We start from the raw sequence: 17,741 nt of genomic DNA, 5'->3' as shown, positions 1-17,741 counted from the left end.
ATGCGGTCATCACGCCTCTCACAAGCCCAACTCTCTACATTTCTAATGATTGAATCACCCACTACAAGGAGCCCCCCACCTCCCCGAGGGGTATCCTCAGTGCGAGAGGATAGCTGATCACCAGCTAAGGAAGGGATCCCATCTAAGGGAGCATCTTCCCCCACCTTAGACTGGCACCCTCCATCCCCAAGACCTTCATTCTCCATGACATCTGAAGAGATGTCACCTTGGGAGGGACCCGGCTGTTAGGTCCCTGAAAGCCTCGTCTGTCACCCTCTCTGCCTCTTTCAGCTTCTCCAGGTCTGCCACCTTGGCTTCAAGAGAACGCACACGTTCCTTGAGTGCCAGGAGCTCATTGCAGCGAGGGCACACCCACGACTTCTGTCCTAGTGGCAGATAGTCATACATGTGACACTCAGTGCAAAACACTGGAAAGCCCCCACCCCCCTGCTGGCTTTCTGCCTTCATATCTGATTTGTTTAGATATTTAAATATTAAGCTTTTAGTCAGTGCCCCCCTGGAGCTAACTGCACATACTATCTGTCAAATATGTCCTTATTAATTTAAAAAACAAAAAATTAATTAAAATTGCGCTGCTGGTTCCAGAGACTGAACTAAAGCCCCACCTCTCTGGTTCCAGAGACTGAACTAAAGCCCCACCTCTCAGGAGCCCAGGACAAAGAGGAACAAGAGATGAACTCTGTTAACCCCTGTTAAGCCCCACCTTCCAGATTCAGCAGCCTTAGCTCACAGGAGCCTTACAAGGAGAAAAAGAGATAACCCCTGTTAAAATACACTGTTTTAAAAGCTGTGGCTTTGAGAAAAGCCCTCCAAAATGAACACCAGCAGGTCACTCTGCTCTTCCTGGCCAAGTCTTCTTCTCCACAGCTGCTACTCCTCTCTGCTGGTTCCAGAGACTGAACTAAAGCCCCACACTGCCCCACTATGGAGGACACACTGGGGCAGAGGCATCCAGCTCGGCCAGGAAGCCGAGTGATTGTCCTGGGTACCATTTCAGTGATTGTCCTGGGTACCATTTTTTACAGTTATGCCCCTGATAAAGGCTGATGGAAAGAAAATGGTACCAATATGGCAGGACCATTAAAATTGTGCCCCTTCCCATCCAGATGACATGCCAATATGCCTGGACTGTGTTTTTCCAGAAAATATCATAGTAAGCCAGATCTGAGAAACAGAATGCTGAGCATTGCGGCGGGTGTGTGTTTGGAAAATTGATGAGAAGGCAACATCGCGTGGATGCTCCCAGATTATGTGAACTGGATCCAACTAGCTTTTCCCCTGGAGGACAAGGGACCAGAGATTCCCTTGGGCAACCCAAAAAGGCTATGCTGGGAATCATAAGACCAACTAGGACATAAGCCATGTGGGATGAGAACTGTAGTAAGGGAGAGAATTCAGCAGGATTGAATGAAAATGCTGGCTAGTTATTGAATCAGGAACTGTGAACACCACTAAGATCTTTATGCCTGCTCTCAGTTGTTAGATCAAGTCCTATGACTAATAGAGAACACATGCTTGGCAGTGCTGTAAGCTCTTACAGTGCCAGTCCCTTCGTTTGGAGGGATGGCGACTGAGTCCAAGACCCCTTTAGCAACCTTCAACCAGTGACACCATGAATAATTGTCCTGGCACTGTGCTGATCAGCAGGTAGATCTTGCAGATACTGGCAGTAGGCACACAGCACTGATCACAGGGTTCCACTGAAAGACTTTGATGTCACTGTTGGCAAGGTTTTGTTCAACATTTTCAAAAGACACCTATAAAGATGCAAGTTTGTGGATGTGCAGGAAATACACTTGTACATCCAGGGGAAAACATTATTTCAGCTGCTCTTCCAACTGGGATTGTGTCCCACGTCCTCCAGACCTTGCCTCTGCCCCATGAAGCCCATGTCAAGAATCACCATGAGCAGAAGAGAAAGGGCTACAGGACCAATACTTCAACTGCTTGATGGCTCTTCCTTTGTAAATTTTCCCCATCTGTCTTCTTGGAAGTTGTCCAATAACAAGGAATTTGTGGAAAGGAAACAGAGAAAAAATTCTGTATTAGGACAAAAAGATCAGTGAAGCAAACAAGAGCCCAAGGAGGAATTTGGGTTGAATCCAATGATTTCCTTTCACTAAAAGATTGTCTTCTGTCAGATGAAGCCTCTCGTGTAGCAGAAGGGAATCCTTTGGGGTCAGACTTCTAAGCATGGAGAAGAAGAAGTGTGAAGGAACTTCTCAGCCACTTCTACTTTCTTTTATTCTCTATAATATAACATTAAATTCAGTCCCTTATTTTTGACTTGCCCTGCCATTGTTCCTCAAGGTTATTTATAGACTGGGCTGCTTCCACACCTAATGGTTCTTTGTGTAGCTCTTGTTGCCACTTTGAAGGCAGAGGCATTTGTTTTGACAACAAAATATCCAGATGGAAGTTTATCTTGCATTTTCTGTACCCCAGACCTCTGTGATTATCTTCCTTCCTGCCACAGGAGGACTGATTTTATATTTTTTGCAACAGTGTACATGTTACAGGTTTTTTTTAATTAAGTATTGTTTTAGTTGAGAGTTATAATTACACACAAACACAGGATCAACATTTCTTCTTATAAATCTACAACCACAAAGGCTAGTGACGTATTTTTTAGAAAAATTAAAACTGGGAGAAAGGTGGACTGTAAATAACCTAAATGAATAGACAAGTCCACCATTGCAATGCTTTTACCCTATAGAGATGCAATCACTGTTATTTGGCTACAACCATAAGGACTCATATAATGGAAATGGTGCTGATGTATGCAGAATTTGAAAAAATGCACACTTTCCTATCCACACATCATCCAAAGGTGCTTTGACTGAGATCTTTCCTAAATGATCATTCCAAACCAAGTTTGCAAAGATCACAGCAAAGCAAGGGGGAAAAAGAAGCAGGAGGAACAGAGGATGATGTTATGTGCATATTCCTGGTAGAGAGCTGTTAAACGTTAAAAAAATTAAATGTATGTTGTTTAGGGAAACTCCAGAATATATTTAAATAACAATATAATGGAAATGAGCTTAAGGACCTCACTTTGGGGACAAAACTGTGTAGATCTGCTAGATGAGAAGAACATGCTGTGCATAAACAAAGTAGAAAAAGTTAAAACCCTGCCGAATGGAAAAGAAAACAACAACATCCTGGCAGAGAAAATAATATGCTTCTGCGCTGCATGACAGTGGAATGTGTTGCATTATTGTAGTCTGCAAAACAAAGATTAGATGGTCCATTTTGAATAAGCAGAAATATGGGCTTTGTCCATTTTATTACCTGAAAATATACAGTTGGAAACAGAAGAACATTAACTATTGTAAAAAGCACTGAAAAATGCAAGTATTGGAAGATGTGTAGAGGAAAAGATGGAGCAACATAATATACTATATTATTCACATAAATAAATTGAAGTATGCCAAGTCTGCAGAAAATAAATTATTCAGGATGGTGAGAAGCTAAACAGATTAGGATGGAATTCAAACAAGCATCTCCCAACTGAATAAATAAGCAACAAAATGTGATATGAAATCCAGTGAAAGTGCCAAGTGATTGGACAATGGCAGAAAATACTGACTTCACATATACTCCTGGAGTCAGAATTAGCTGTCACACTTCAGGAAAGATCTTGAGGTCTAGGTGGCTGGTTCCCTGAAAATGTCAATTCGTTATGCAGCACCAGAGAAAAAGCAAATGCCATCAAGAACTATTACAGTACAGAAACAAGGAAGTAATGCTCCATGGACTGCATGATAAATTTATGGATCGCCACAAAAAGTCATGATAAAAAGAACTAGCATACAAAGATTCACAAAGCTCAGATTTATCAAATGGCTATTGACCATGATAGCTTAAGAGAGCTTTATGTTCAAAGTTAACACTGGGAACAAACAACTAAGAACGGTTCTGATCTTCATATGCTTCTTAAAAAGCATTAACTGATTATTGTTGGAAAAAGAATGCTGGACTTCATAAGTAAGAGTGTTCTTATTTTAATTTGAAGCGTTGGGAGTTTTGGATGAGTGGAAGACAAAAAAGAGACAGCTGAGAGATGATAAAGGGGTTAGGAAAAAAGAACAGTGTATGTGAAGACAGAGAAGGAAGAGAAAAAAGAAAACTAAGAGATAAACAAGAAAGGCAGAAAGGACAAAAAAGAGAAAAGGTTTAATATATAATGGGTTAAATGATAGAACTGGGTTTGCAGAGTATCAAAAACACTTCCACCATGGAAAGGAAAGCTGATGCTCCAAAGGGACCTGATCTACTTGGGATGGGTGAGGTGGAGATGGCATCTGCAGAGAAGGGTGAGAGCTCGTGGACCCAGCCTTGCTATTTGTAAAGCAGGTTTGTGTAGTGGCTATCTGTGAGCTGCATTTGGTTCACCAACTTTCCTCTTTCTTAGATCTGGTCGTGCTGATCCATTCTTTTTTAACCTTGCAGTTGAATTATTTATTTTATTTATTTAAAAAAATTAATGCAGCCTTTCCACCTAATCAGAGTCTACAAGGTAGCAAACAAAAACATTAAAACAGCTAAACAATAAAAATTCACTTAAAATTATGAATGTCATAAACATAAACATTATTGCTTTACAGGGCTACCTTTGAAGACAATGCCAGAAACTGCACCTGGTTCAAAATGCAGCAGCCCAGCTACTGTGAGGGGCCAGCGATTTCAAAATTGTCACATAGGATACCAATTTGCTTCCAAATTGAATTCCAGTTGCCAGGTGTTAGTTTTGACCTTTCAAGCCTTTCAGGGCCTAGGACCCACATCTCTAAAGTCAGTCTCTTCCCCAATTTTCCTGTGTGCCAAATATATTCCTCAGGCTGCCATATATTGGCTGTTCCTCCACTTAGGGTAGTCTGTATTGGTATCAGACACAGCTTGTGCTTTCCCATTGTAACTCTCACCTCATGGAACAGGCTCCCAGAGGAGGTGAGGGGACATTGTCTCTAGAAATGTTTAGGAGATGCTGAAAGTCTTTTTTTTTTTTTTGCTAGGGATGTTAATGAACTGTAGGTTGCAGGCATTTTAGGGGAACAGGCTGTTTGTGGTATAAGAAGCAGCTGCTTGATCTAGATGAGCTGGGACTACCTGACATGACAAGAGTTCCAGGGCCAGGGGCTAGGTGGGAATGTTTTCATTCATTCAGGGCTATACATGAGGCGATCGCCCAAGGCCACCCAGTGAATTTTTGTGGTGAGTGGACATTTTAATCCAAGTCTCCATGCTAGCTTGGGCAAATTCAGTACTGTACCTGTCAGCTATGTCTCCAAAAATCACAGCTCCGAAAAGGACTCCCAGCATGAATGTCGGCTGTGTTAGTTTTGCAAGCCATTCCCGCTGACAGACTAAATCCCACTCTGTGACAATGGTGCTCTGCCATTTGGTCTGGTCATAGATGAATCCATCAGTACATGTAAAATCAGTACTATTGCCACTGTATTTGTAAGTGAAATCCAGCACATCCACTCGTCTGGACCTGCTGCACTGATTAAGTTCCCAAACTTCGCCATTTTCCAGGAGGACCAATATATAACTTTCTGTTGATGTCCACAGTGTCCAGGCATCCTCCATTCTTGAAACAGATGAATTGTAAACGAGGACACTGCTCACATTTCCAAGGACACCACATACAAATTTTGGTGTAACAGCCAAGAAAACAGAAGCCAAGTAGTGGATGCCACAAGAGATAGCCTGAAATGCAGCTACCAAATAAACCCATGCCTGATATCTGAAAATGAAAACAGTTCATTTGTTATAATTATATGTATCATGTAAATCACACTGTTATATCCTGAACATACATATTTGTATATGAGAAAATCCCATTTAATTCAAAATGTCTGAGAGATAGCCATGTTTGTTGCAGCTGAAACAAAAAAAAGGAGTTCTGTGACACCTTAAAGACAAACATATGTATTGTGCCACAGACTTCCATGGACTAGAATCCACTACATCAGGTGTATGAAATATATTCTAAGTTGGCAGATCATACCCACAAACAGAGGCATAAAGAATTATGGTAACACTGGAGTCAAAAGGCAATGAAATGCAAGAAGTATGGACTTTATGCAAAACTGATATATATTTGGCTCTGAACCTATTCCAGTCCAGTTTCCAGCCTGACCATGGTATGGAGACCATGTTGGTCAACATCATGGAAAAGCTGAATCCGTTTCCAGCTGAATCGAGGCAGGTCAACACTGCTGTTGCTTTTAGATCTCACAGAAGCATTTGACATGGTCAGTTGTGATCTTCTGACCAACCACGTCACTGTTATTTGGGTTCAGGGAACAGCCTTACAATGGTTGGCCTCATTTCTAAAGGATCAGGGACAGCAGGTGGCACTTGGGGAGGGAATGTCCCAGTCCCAGTCCCTTTGCTCTGTTGGGTGCTGGCAGGGGCAATCCTCTCTCCAATGTTATTCAACATCTATAAGCGCCCCCTGAAGCTTAATCCATTGAAGATGGAGGTCCTGTGGCTGGGATGGGGGAGGGGAGGGGGTTGAACTGCCAAAATGAGATGGAGTGGCTTTAACACCAGTCTCCTCCTTCAAAGGGTCCATGTCACACATGCACCAAGCTGGCCTTTTTCCATCTCCACCAGCCTAGACAGTTGGCCTTCTGCCATTTAAAGGTCACCTCCATGCTGGATTACTGTACCTCGCTCTACGTTGGCCTATCCTTGAGACTACTCTAGAAATTACAACAGGTCCAGAACGCAGCAGCACAGAGTTCTTACTGGGACTCTGGTAAGATTGCACAGAGCTCTGTGAGCTTCAGCAAAAAGAGGGGATGAGGTGGCAGGACAAGTGTCATGTTGCTTGGGGAAGAAGAATGATCTTCTCTGCCAACACCTTCCATTAACTTTTCTGGTGGATCCAATCCTATATGTCTTATAACTACTCCATATACATGCACACACAAACACACTCGATGATGGCTGGCTAGACAGAATCAGTATTTCAAATGAGATGTTGTTCAGGGAAAAGTGATGTGCTGGAGTTGATTGCAACTGGGTTAAAATCCCCTCAGCAATGCCATATATTTATAAATACTAAATAAAGAAAATAAAATATAAGTTTGCTACCTGGTATTATATTTCTGTGTTTTAGAAAAGTAGCCCCGTGTACATTTGCAAATGAGTTCCAAAAGTACACCAAGTTTAAAAATGAGTCCCATTTCAAGAAGTTTGAGAACCACTGATCTAAGTGGCGTGTCAGTAACGCACAACCCCGTGAAGTTTCTTACATGTCTTTAGCAATAACCATGTGCAGCATTTCAGTCCTACTAATAGATGCTGGGGAGAGCCATCCTTTACTTCCTCAACTACAGGGTCTCAATTCAAATAGCCCACTCCACCCATCCATAGTGGTTTTTAAGGGGAATTAAAGATGTCGGGCAGCTCAGTCACAGATCTTCAGTGTCCTGCTATGCCACCTGCCATGTGCGATCTTACTACAACTTGCTGGTAATATGTCAGGTATGATCCTTACACTCTGCAGCCCAATCACGGAACTACTGTGGGGTTGGGTGCAGAAATAACATTTTCTCATTAACCAAATATAATGAAAACATGCTTACTTTGCACCAGGAAAATTACTGTTGTCTAAAACTGGAGAGCAACAAAATGCTCATTTATGTCATAAATACTTGTACACATCCCAAGAAACACACACAGTCATCTGGAAAGACCTCAATAAAATACTATCTAATTTTAAGCAGGCTAAAATGTACAGTTTTGGAATAAGAAACACAAAGATTCTACCAGAAAGTTGTGTTTGTCCTGCTCTAATTAGAAAAACCCAAACCATCCCACATGATTTATACGGCACCAAAAATACTTTTATTACTTCAGTTGCTCTACAAAATTGCTTATTCTCAGACAGGCAGGCTTTTGTTGGACGCTGCAGTTTTGAGGGGTGTTTTCAGAGGGAAGAGAACTCTTTCAATAGCATTACCAATATAAGCTGTTGCTTTTTATTTTTATTACCGATATAAGCTGTTGCTTTTTATTAAAAAAATGATAGCGTTCTTAACATAAGTCAAAATAATTTTGTAAAAATATATTTATAAGTTTATTCTACTGGTGTACAAAATTATCTGAAAGGCAGAATTGGATGCCAATGAGTTTGGCTGCTTATAGGCCCTGGGGCCTGAAGACTTTACAAGAGATGCTCCTTCATGTGTAACTCTGAATGTCACAAAAGCCTGGCATCATCAGGGCTGGCCAGCCTAAGGGTTTTTGATGCCATAGGCAAGCTGTGAGCCAAGTACCTCCTACCATAACCCTGGCAGGCACACCCAAAACTTGTGTTGGCTGCCTCTTTTCCACCTATCAAAAAAGCATCGGTCTCAAGAGAATCTTCTGGTTTTAGCCAGCTGCAAGTCAAGCCAAGTGCAAGTTGGGTGTGGGTTTTTGTTGTTGTTATTGCTTACCTTCAAGGATGTGTTCCCAGGGCATTCTAATTAGAACATTTCATGCAGCTGAGAAACTTCTAGTTGGGAGGGGTGAACTTCTCATGCCAGCTGGGAGGGGGCAATTTGCTCCAAATCTGGAGGGCAGCCTCAGGATTGGTTGAAAGGGGTCACCTGACTATGGCCAATCTTTTCCACAAAGTGTCTTCAATGTAACAGTCATTCCCCCTTTATCCCCACCTTTTCGTTGCTGCCAGAAAGAGTTTTGCTTATGTTTTACAACCTAAGGCCTGTGCTGTGTAGGACTTCAGTGAGTATTTGGAGAGTTATACTCTGTTTCATGTAAATATGTTAGTAGGTTTGATATTCCACCACCACAGAACAAAGCATACCTGACTTATTTTATTGTAGAATACTTTGCAACCTGGGTCCTAGGGCCTACCTAGCCCTGCTCCCCGCATCCATTTGAAAGTTTGAAAGCAAAAATGCTCCTGTATCAAAGTACCATGTTCAATAATGCACAAAATAATAGTTTTCACAAAGACAGCATTTAAAAATGAATTATAATTCACAGATTTGTTCGGGACTATATTCTATTGTGGAAGCATATAATTTTCTAAATCGCTGCACCTCCACTGACTGACTTAACATCTTTATATGAAACAGAGTATAGCTTTGTTATTTTCTGTGTACCTATTATTGCCAAGCTGCAGTTCTGTTTGATTTTAAGCACCTTTTTAATATTCTCAGTAAAGCTCTATTTTGCTTTTCAGTGGTGTGAGTTTATTGAACACCAAACCTAAAACTGTTTGGTTACGTTACTGATAGTGGTGTGCCTTTTGCCGCTATACCACCTTCTGCCTCAGGGGGTGGGAAAGAGGCAGGTAGGCTGGGTGAATAGGTCACAGCTGCCCACCGCTCAAGTGCACCTGGAGCTGTCACTTGCTGTGTACACACCACACCTGCAGAAGGTCCCAGCTCAAGTAGCATCTGTGGCACAGAGGTTGAGCTACAGTTGAGCATAGCAGCATTGTTCCAGGGTACTGGCAGAATGTTCTGGCCTGTCTAACCCAATGCCCACCTGCTGCAGTAAGATGCAGAAGACTTCCAAGTTCATACCATAGGATGCCATATGTTGTGGCAATTTCTACTCCAGTTCCATATCATTAGAGATTTGGAACATATGGTAACAGCATGTAAACATTGCCCCTGAAGGTTACTGCCTCACCAGCACCATTTTTGGAGATTTTCCTCAGGTGACTATGGCATATACAAGGCTTATAAGCATCACTGCCTCCAAGACTCACAAGTCTGGGGCAAGCTCCTGAGGTACTGTCAAAATTCTGAAGTGTGTTTATATCTGATAACAAATAGCTACCAAAAACAGAAAGAGGCCCAAGGCAACCAGTGAACGACATAAATATGTACTTTGGATTTTTACTTCAGCAAATAATGAGCAAATAATTAACAACATTCAGTGGGTCTGGGCAAGTATAATCCTAGTTTCTCTCCCAAACCATTCTGTTAGTTAGTAACCAAGAATTTTCACAAGGTTTACCTTTTCCAGCACTCAATCCCGAAAGTTTGCCAGCCTGTGTTCTATCCCATAGGTTTAGGGCAGGTTACTGCATTCCATCAAATAACTCATCCAACTTCAACTTCAACTGACCTTTATTAGGCATATCAGTAAAAAATAAAACAAAGCGCAAGACAGAGCTGGTCTTAACACGAGACATAAAACCAGGACAAATCTCATAAGTCTGGGAAAGAAGAGGTGATCAAGCTTCCAATATGTCCTTGATTTGAGCACTTCTAATAAAAATTCAGTGGTTTTTCCAGTTATCCCACTGTTGCTATTATTCAACAGGTGAATAGTCTGTATATGCTCAGAACAACTTTATCCCCTAAAGCCAAAACAAGTAGGAAGAGTCTAGGTAATGTGTATCTCGGACAAGAGAACATAACATGTTCAAGTATCTCAACCATCACAGGTTTTAACTTGAAGTAGAATATTCAGTTGTTGGCCCTTAAGAATGGCAGAGGGGAATGCGTTACATCTAGCTGGAGTAATGATCTTCTTACCATACATACTGTGCTGAAAAAGCCCCCCTCGACTTATATGAGAGTGAGGTGTATTTTAAAAAATATTTTAGGGTTTTTACTTTGTCAGCTGCCAGGGGGCGCAGTTTTTAGGCTAGCAGCACCAACATTTCAGGAATTTTTCAAGAGACTCTCCTGATGATACCACCCAAGTTTGGTAAAGTTTGGTTCAGGGGGTCCAAAGTTATGGTCCCCCAAAAGGAGTACCCCATCCCCTATTGTTTCCAATGGGAGCTAATAGTAGATGGGGCTACATGTTGAGGGTCCATAACTTTGGCCCCCTTGAACCAAACTTCACCAAACCTTGGTGGTATCATCAGGATAATTTCTTGCTGATACCCGCAAAGTTTGGTGATGTTTGGTTTAGGTGGTCCAAAGTTATGGATCCCCAAAGTGGGTGCTCCCATCCCCCATTGTTTCCAATGGAAGCTAATAGTAGATGGGGCTACTCTTTTGAGGGTCCATAACTTTGGACCCCCTGAACCAAACTTCACCAAACCTGGGTGGTCTCCTGTTTTTCTTTTCAATAAATATTCAAAAGCATTTAACCTACTGATGCCTCAATTAATGTAATTTTATTGGTATCTATTTTCATTTTTGAAATTTACCAGTAGCTGCTGCATTTCCCACCCTCGACTTATATGTGAGTCAATAAGTTTTCCCAGTTTTTTGTGGTAAAATTAGATGCCTCAACTTATATGCTGGACGACTTATACACGAGTATATACGGTATATTCTTACCATTTTAGCTTTAGTAATGTATGGTTTTGATGCTGATTTCCTGTTTTATATTATTTGTGCAGCTTAAAGACCTTCCAGGTGCGTTGTTGTGCCAAGTGCAACCCCTGTTGTGGAAAGTGCTCTTGCCACTGCTCTGAGTGCTACCCCTCTCGTTTAAGGTTTCAAAGCAGGGAGCTCACTGACTGCACCCCATGCTGTGTATTCTGCTGCATACTGATTGGGGTTTTTAAATGACTCAGGGTCCTGCCATTGATTGCTGGTGGGGGAGTGGCTGAGCATGCCCTTGGCGCTCACCATTGACCAGGGGGCTGGTCAGCATCCTGAACACTTCTGGACCTTGGGGATGGGGATGCACCAACACCTAGGCAGAGGCGTGGCTGCAATGGCGACATCTGGGGCGGCTCGCCCCATGTGCCACCATTGTAATCACATTGTAATCACTAGATAAAATGGGTATAGACATTAGACTCCTCCTACTTGTTAAGTCCCTTTACAGTAACACCACCTGCCAAATTAAGTGTACGCCCACTGGCTTGATCACTCCAAAAATACTGGTTGTAAAAGGTGTTACAACAGGGATGTGTTCTGGCTCCAGTTCTATTCAATTTGTTTTTAAATGACTTAGCACCCACTCTTAAGGAAGTAAACTTGCAGGGGCCCAGTTTGGGGAACACCCAGTTCCCAATTCTGCTTTATGTAGATGATATGGTTCTGTCAAGATCTAAGGTTGGTCTAAAACGTCTCTTTAGTAAGTGTAATGAATACTGCTCCAACAACCTGCTTGAAATAAAATACAGCTAAATCAAAAGTAATGGTTGTTTCAAGCAGGTTTAATCCCAACACCTGGCTTCTTAACTGTATTGGCATGGAACAAGTTAAGACAATTAAATACCTGGGGATTCACTTCCATTTTAGAGCAGATTGGGCAAACCATAGAAAGGCAGCTATCAGGGGATGTCAGATTTTTGGGGTACCCCACTGTGTTCCATATGCTGTTCTGTGTCTTGAATCAGGACAGCACTTGTTGGAAACCAGAGCATGGATGATTACATTAGAATTCTGGTCTCATCTTTGCTTTAATACTGAGTTTGAAAGCCTCACCTGAAGATGCCAGCCACAGATGCAGGCGAAACATCAGAAGAAAATGCTACTAGAAGATGGCCATACAACCTGGAAACCACACAACACCCCAGTGATTCCAACCATGAAAGCCTTCAACAATACATCAAACTGCAATGTTAATCATGATTTTTTAAAATAAAAAAAGACTGAAATATTTCAATTATAACTTTACTGAAGTTAACCTCTGCTACCAGAATAAAGATTTATGCTTTGGGATGGATAATCTGTGAACTAACAAACATGACAAACTTCATAAAGGGACTAAATGTTTATTGGAAAACAAGTCAGAAATACCAACTCACCGGAAAAAACAAGTGACTAATACATATGAAATAACTTCTGAAAGGAACTATGAAGAACAAAGTTTTCTTAGCTGTAAAACAAAACAGGAGTCCAGCCACACTTCAAAGATTAACAGAAATTATTCCAGTATTTTTGAGTCAGTGAAGTGAACTCTGACTCATGAAAGCTGAAGTGCCACAGGACTCCCATTTTATTTTGCTGCAGCTGACTAGCATGGCTGTCTTGCAGGAATTTGCTTAATTGTGATTTCTAACAAATGCTATTCCAGTTTAACTATGTCCTGGAGATTTAATGTAACAGAGTTGGAACTAATCCATGGGGTTTCTCTTCTGACTCTTTATAATACCAGGTATCTGCTGAGTATAATTTTTAACATCAGAGACAGAACTTCTTAACCTTCTCTTTGTGCCACCTTCTCCTTTAGCAGAAACTTGGAAGCATCGTCTCTAACACCAGCTTTCAGCATTTCTTACTTGGACAAATCTACCTATAAATTGCAGGTTCCTATATAATTGAATGCAAATCCAAGTTGCTGCCAATCTATGCAAACATACACTCCTCCTCCTATCTTTTACCTCTTCTCCCTTTTTTCCTTCCACTCTTCCTTTCCTTCTCTTCTTTGTCTTTCCCTTTTTTATGGTTCCTTTTCAGTTCTTTTGATGGAGCCTAATTAGACCTCATATGTTTCCTTTTTTTTAGGTCTCCCTGCTATCCCCTTTAGAATCAGCCTCTCTCCTTGTTTAGGAATGGTTCTCTCAGGCCGATTAGCCACAGCAAGGTTCCTGCAACTTCAGAACTGGCCGGGGAGTCTTTGTTTCAGGGCATATTCATCATTATTACCCACTGCCCTGTTTGCAGTGGGGCAGACATTACCCATCATCTGGGTTTTTGCTTGCATCTGTGGGTGGGCTTTGTTTCATGGGTTCTCTATTGCACACGTATGCTTTAATTGTTAATATATTTAATTTTTATCTTTAATCTCATCAATAGATTGATACATAAATCTATAAGTAGATCACTAGATTGACATAAAAAGGTGAAATATTAAACAAAAGTCTTGAATATGGGATCCGTACCCTTTGACAGAACACGGAATGTCTATGATAGCAAGAAGTGTGTGTGTGTGTGGGGGGGGAATAATGGCATTATGCAAACTGCAAAACCAAAAAGAACAACATAGGGCGATTCCGCACACGAGTAAAATAGATTCGACCCAGTTCCCTGAAAAGGGTACTAACCTAGGTCGAAGCCATTGTTGTTCCTCACTGCAACCAGCTTGATCCCAGCTTGGAGGGCGGAATCATCCTGTGCCACTTTGCTGCTCTGTTCTAATTGGCTACTGTTCTACGGCCATATTCCGTCTATCCCCACACACATTATTAAAAAACTGCCACAGGAATGGAGGGACGATGGTGGCATTTTTTGATTGGCCACTTACATTGGTACACGGAAATTGTGCCCCATTTGTGCGACCAGCCATCGCTTTGAATGCAAGAAAGAAGAGGGGGGAAAAATAGGTGCGATTTTTGCCGTGGCAGAAACACTCAGCTGTGATTGGCTGAATGGGGGACTCCTGGCACCAGAGATTCCGCACTTTACTGGAATCGAGCTGAGTTCAAGCGTGGTTCCCTGAAAAAGCAGTAGTTCCCAACTGGAGTCGGAAATTTGACCGTTACACAGGGCGAAGCTGGTACATTGATCCCAGTGGTTGTGTGGAGCACTTTGGTTAAAACGCAGCTCGAACTTAGGTCGATAACGCAAGTGCGGAATCGACCATGAACTGCCATTTGCTAACCTCCCCAGAGTCACAATAGTTTGTCTCCCAATGTGCTGTAAACCCAAGTTTCAAGATTGATGGACTTTTCCCAGTGTGGTCTAGAATCTGATTGCTTGTATAAAAAACTATGAGGTTGGAGACATGCAGTTTGTTGATCAAATGCAGGGGGAAATCAGGTGTTTGGACTGATCAACCAGTCTTATTATTTCTACTTTTTTAGTATTGATTTATATATCTATCAATATGGTTATTTGATTTTTTAAAATCCAAAGATCTAGAGATATACAGGTGTGGGGAGGTCACAGCCAGTAGAAATTACATGGTAGGACAAGAATGTACTGTTTCTTCCGGATGAATGAAAACTAGCCTTCTGGTGTCATTCTCATGTTTGCCTGCATGATATTTGTTCTATTTAGACAGAGTTTAAAACAGACTACATAATATCCTTAGGGAGCAAACTGTGTAACCCTTCTCTTCTCCAAGACCACCCTCTCCCTTCCAGCTGACTTCTGATGGAAACTCAGCTCCCAGTGTCAGTTTCCCGGGCCCTGCCTGTGTTGCAGGTGGATTCAGCCGCAGACATTAAGAAACATTATCATATTTTGTGTCAAGCTGTTCAAATTATCAACAACTGGTGGGTCACGCTTAATTATTTACTTGGCAATTATTCACCATATTTGCGGGGGTGGGGGACACCTGTGTGGAAAAATCTTACTCGGTCAATGCAAATATCCTCAGGGAAAACTGTTGGGCAGTAAAAGTACATAGTTCTAGTCCAGGATCTCCACGAACATACACTGCCGAATTCTTCCCTTCACGCAGACCTATATACAGACCGTCTCACAGCTATATACAGATTCCTGCCCGCTCCCGAAGAACTTTGTTCCCCCGCCTAAAAATCCCCTCCCCCCCTCCAATTCACACACCTTCAGCATTGACGTGACCTACGCCCCTGACGCTTGTGCTAAGTGCCAGTCCTAACTTAAGACGGAAAACAAGCCAGCAGTGCCCCCCTGGTGCATATGAAACATAGCCGGGACTCAACCTTCTGGGACGAAGGGAAAAAGTTTCCATAACTTGAGCCCCTGGCTTCAAGAATCCAAGGACTGAGCACAAAACCCAATATCTTCACTGACAAACTCTCTCTCCCTACGGTCACCGGGTCTCAAGTTGTGCCCCAAGTGTCCATACCGAGCGCCACGTGTCCCTCCCCCACTCGCAAGTTAAGGGCGCCCCCGGGCGTGCGCGCGCGGGTGAAGCGGCTCCCGCCGGGACTTCCCTTGGTGACCGCCTCCTCCTCTCCCACCTCCGCAGGAGACAGGGGGGTGGGGGAGAAGCCGGGGCTGGAGAGGCCGAACGTGGCGAGCTCCCGCTGTCGCCTCCGGTCGCCCAGGGGGTTCGTTTACCTGCCGCAGTGCCCCAGAGAGTCAAAGAGGAGATCGAAGTTGCGCGCCATGGCGGGGGCCGTACCCGATGTGCGCGATGCAAGAGCCGAAGGCCATCTCAAGCGCTTCCCAGGCGTCCACCCCCACCCCACCCCCCACACGCACACCCAGCCCGCCCGCCCGTGCCCCCGCCTGGAAGGGGCGGCTCCTTTTCCCACCCACCCGGCTGTCCGTTCAGGGAAACTCGTGGCCCACCCACGCTGAAACGCTTCCCGGGCGCTGGAGCCAGCCCTGGTCCCGAACTCGCTAGTCCTAACCCAGTGGTCCGACTGGTTAGCTCGCACATAAGAGGAATGTCCAAGGTGACGGGAGAGTTGTCTCTACTAGTAGTACCAGTCACACACACCCCTCTAACGGGCACAGTAGCAAGAGACTATCGCCAAGAGACCATCCCCAAAGCTTCTGGCCTCCTCCTCCGCACCACCCTCGCTTCCAGGAACCGCAGTTTTGGGGCCTTCAACTCCAGTTCTAAGGTGGATTCCATGACCAATCAGTCTGCATGTCTCTCCAAAGTGGAGATGGATCACAATGGGTAGCCATATTCATCTGTCTGTAGCAGTAGAAAAGCTTAAGAGTCCCATAGCACCTTAAAGACAAACATTATTTCTGGCAGGATAGGAGCTTTCACGAGCCACAGCTCACTTTTTCAGATACAGCTAGAATGTGAGACCATCTGCCATTAAGTAGAGAAGAGTTAATTCAGAAACTCAGTGGCAATAGCATGTAAATGTCATATAAATGACAATAGGCATGATGGGAGCAGACAATTTCCAAACTGGAGCAAGACAGATGGCCTCAAGATCATCTCCTGAAACAACTCTGCCTCCCTTCTTCCTCCATTCAGCCTGATGAACAGTTCTGGGGAGCCTGAAAGCTTGCACACTTCTTTGGATTTTTAAAAAGGCTAAAGTAGTGTTTCTGCTGATTATACGCTGCCTTCATTTATTTTGACTGAAGAACTGAGGGTGTTAAAAACAAATCCACTGGACTGATTAATGGTTGCTTCATACCTTAATCATTTCAGAGCATACAGGGCTAAAAAGAATGTATATTAGGAAGAATATATCACCACATTGACTCATGGCAACCCCATCTACAAGGTATTCCACGAGAGAGAAAAGCACAGCAATGGTCTCTCATCCAAGAACTTACCATGGCCAACCCAACTTAACTCCAGAGTAAGCTGGGCTATTTCAGCTACTGGAATTTATGTTGAACAAGCAGATGAATCTGATTCTTGGTGTACAGATATATCAGGCTAATTTGTCAGATCAGCTTTTTTGTTGAGAGTTAGCTTGCAAGAAAAACTATTTATGGACTTCAAGGCAAATGCACGTAAGAGTTACTCCATATGTAATGTGAATTGTGGCACCTTATAAGAGCAGGGGTGGGGATAATTGTAGAGAGGAAGGACTGAGAACATATGGTGGTATAGGAAAGGCCCTGAATTGTAGCAATAGCAGTACCAAGAAGGCCTAAGCTAATTAGCAGTATAGTCATAGATTGCCATAATGTGGAAAAGGTATTGTGCAGTCAACAACAATGGTGCTTGGTATAAGGCCAGGCCTGGCTTATATGACTGGTAAATATAAAGAAGTTTGGAAATTTTAGCAAGATATAGAATGTGAGCTTTGGTGAAAAGGGGAAGCTCAGAAATGGCTGGAGGTGGTTGGGGATCTGAGAATTGCAGACACTCCATTACCACTGCAAATGCACTAGCAGCAGTCGTGAAAACAACATGGAGAATCATTGCCAGTGGCATAGCGCTCACGGGACAGGGGGCACGACGCCCCGGGT

The 17,741-nt window shown here is 43.0% G+C and overlaps 1 protein-coding gene across 4 annotated transcripts in view; it reads right to left on the bottom strand.

Moving 5' to 3' along the window:
* SLC22A16 (solute carrier family 22 member 16) overlaps positions 1 to 16,025 on the bottom strand; it is a 31,478-nt gene extending 15,453 nt beyond the window's left edge. For 2 of the 4 annotated variants that reach the window (XM_048492764.1, XM_048492777.1), the window contains exons 1-2: positions 15,906 to 16,025; positions 5,294 to 5,770 (exon numbers count right to left, since the gene is read on the bottom strand). In XM_048492764.1, coding sequence (XP_048348721.1) covers positions 5,294 to 5,770; positions 15,906 to 15,955 — 527 coding nt within the window. In that variant the 5' untranslated portion in view covers positions 15,956 to 16,025. The remainder of the gene's footprint in view (positions 1 to 5,293; positions 5,771 to 15,905) is intronic. The other 2 variants (XM_048492771.1, XM_048492786.1) reach the window with 2 other exon arrangements.
* Positions 16,026 to 17,741: the final 1,716 nt, after the last annotated feature.

This window comes from Sphaerodactylus townsendi, linkage group LG01, assembly GCF_021028975.2.
Source record: "Sphaerodactylus townsendi isolate TG3544 linkage group LG01, MPM_Stown_v2.3, whole genome shotgun sequence".
In the NCBI taxonomy this organism is placed as follows: Eukaryota; Metazoa; Chordata; class Lepidosauria; order Squamata; family Sphaerodactylidae; genus Sphaerodactylus; species Sphaerodactylus townsendi.
This window is presented reverse-complemented; position numbering and strand designations above follow the sequence as displayed.